Source organism: Morone saxatilis, unplaced genomic scaffold, assembly GCF_004916995.1.
Source record: "Morone saxatilis isolate NCDOM2014 unplaced genomic scaffold, NCSU_SB_2.0 Contig9, whole genome shotgun sequence".
NCBI lineage: Eukaryota > Metazoa > Chordata > Actinopteri > Moronidae > Morone > Morone saxatilis.
This window is the reverse complement of record NW_023340268.1, coordinates 6,867,814-6,870,022: the sequence shown is the minus strand read 5'-3', so window position 1 is coordinate 6,870,022 and position 2,209 is coordinate 6,867,814. Positions and strand designations below refer to the sequence as shown.

Below are 2,209 nucleotides of genomic sequence, written 5' to 3'. Positions count from 1 at the left end.
GAGCACAATGGTGACTCGGAGATCCAGAAACAGAGAAGACCGACGAAAGGGGAAGAAACAAAGGGGCGAGGCTGTGGTGGCACGGTGGTGCGCTTTTTGGCGTTCTTTTGGAGGCAACTCGTCTTTGTCCGACTTCACCATTCTTATCTAAGGTTCCAACAAACGAGGAGGCAGGAGGAAGGGGAGGAGGAGGAGGAGATGGGGCATGCACGCGGAGGGCAGTTTCTCCATAGTAACAATGACAAAACAAGCCAGTTCAACACCGGGCAGGCAAAAGGGATGACTGCAGCTGCTGAGCAGAAGCACACAGACTTCTGCTGCTGAGTCCTGTTCATAAGGGGAAAGGAAGAAGACCAGTACGGAGAGGATCTGTAAAGTGGACATCAAAGTTTCCTAAAGTTTAATGAGAAAAGTGAATACCAGTCAGTCAAAGAAAGTGCTGGGAGGCAACACGTGAGGGGGCACACACTTATACCCTCCCAGCATGGACCGAGACAGTCACAGCGAGGATACTTTGTCCACCATGGTTCTGGAGAATATTAAAAACAAACTGATTCATGCCTTCAGGGCGACAGGAGAGTCCAGAGAAGAGTCTGGCTCCTCTGTCAGACCAGTCAGCCTTGGCAGAAGTTACCAGGCCAATGAAGAGCTGCGGAGGGCGCAGATAGATGGAGCGATAACTTGGCTGAGGTCTGAACTGGTAAGTTGACTCACAGATTTGATATTTTCTGTATACATTTTCTCTATAGTTTGCAGTATTTGCTATCAGTTGTCGTGTCCAGAAATGTTTTCTGATTTATCTGTTGTTAATGTCAGTCCATTAATGTACAGTAGTAATTTATGCTTGTGTCTTTGCATCTAAGTGCATACATTATAGCTTCCAACATGCTGATTCAGTTCTTTCATTGTTGTCATGCAGCTGGAGATGCGCTCACAGGACCTCCAGCTGGCTCAGACACTACTGGGGCTCAACACAGAGATCCAAAGACTGAGGAGGGAGAGCTTTGGGGGTGTGGAAGTAGAGGGTGATGATCAGCAGTAACCTGCCCCCAGTAGAGAGCCCCTTCTCTGGGGAAGACTAAGAGGGAGGTGGAAAAATGCTCTTACTGGAAGCCATGGTGCACGAGGAAATGGCTCTGATGCAACAGAAAACTCAAAAGTTCAAATGTGTGTTGCTTGTGATAATGGCTTATTGTTATACAATGTGTCATTGTAAAAAAATAAAAAAAGACACCAGTTGCATGAAAAAGTAACCCAGAGGGGGAAAAAGAATTACAAAATGGCTAAATGTGCTTGGTTTTGTGTGACGCTTGTTTAGAAATTTTGCACTTATGCAGAGTCGTGCTAAAGAAACCTGTTTGTATGTGTTTTGTTTCTTTGCTAGGTCAGGAAACAGACATTATGAATGTAAAAATTAAATAGAAAATCGCCTTTGGCAAAATTTTATGTGATTTGACAAAAATAAAATGTGCACCACCAGTGATTTCATGTCTTTATTGTGCTGGCATACTGTGCCATTGCAGTACAGTACCTGTTTGAAACACTGTTAGAAGTTCATATGGTTAATAAATAACTCACTCTCAAACTACTCTAGCTTATTCAGTTCACGGATAGGTTTAATACACCGACAGTCTGAACACAGTTATCTTTTTACACATGGATTTACATGTTGGTTCACTGCACTAACTTAGATATCCTCATAATACTTTCTCAAAAAGATATTTAAGAATTCACGGTCGCAGTAACAACCGAGGTTGTTGTTGTTCACAATAAAGATGCAATGAACTCCAGGCTGCCTTGCTGCTGCTTTGAATTAATTCTTTATGCAGTTACAGTCATAAAAAGTCAGTGAGCTTCCTGCACATACACACATAGCTTTGTGAGGATCAGGACATTCAAACCTCAACATTTGTACAAACATCAACTCAAAAATGAACCTTACAATTTGTCTACACAGAGAAGAAAAAATCCTCTTGCTTTCTGACACAAACAATATTACACAAAGACAACGATATCTGCCTTTAGGTCAACGTTTAATTCAGGACTTCTATTATCCTCTGTCACACAATTTATACACTAAGTTAAAGGAAAAGTGTGACATTTTGGAAAAAGCTTAGTCACTTTCTTGCAGAATGTTAAATGAGAAGATTGACACCACTGTCATATCTGTCTGTAAAATAGGAAGCTACTGGTGCGTTCGTTTTGTCTC

The 2,209-nt window shown here is 42.1% G+C and overlaps 1 protein-coding gene across 1 annotated transcript; it reads left to right on the top strand.

Moving 5' to 3' along the window:
• Positions 1-273: 273 nt before the first annotated feature.
• si:ch211-153f2.3 lies at positions 274-1,465 on the top strand. Its single transcript, XM_035681498.1, has 2 exons — positions 274-700; positions 920-1,465. The coding sequence occupies exons 1-2, from the start codon at positions 485-487 to the stop codon at positions 1,040-1,042; spliced, it is 339 nt and encodes a 112-aa protein (XP_035537391.1). The 5' UTR covers positions 274-484; the 3' UTR covers positions 1,043-1,465.
• Positions 1,466-2,209: the final 744 nt, after the last annotated feature.

Excerpts from the sequence above, each read along its gene's own strand:
- si:ch211-153f2.3 (XM_035681498.1), top strand. The coding sequence starts at position 485 with ATGGACCGAGACAGTCACAGCGAGGATACTTTGTCCACCATGGTTCTG. Across the intron at positions 701-919 it reads CTTGGCTGAGGTCTGAACTG|CTGGAGATGCGCTCACAGGA; the intron begins GTAAGTTGACTC and ends GTTGTCATGCAG.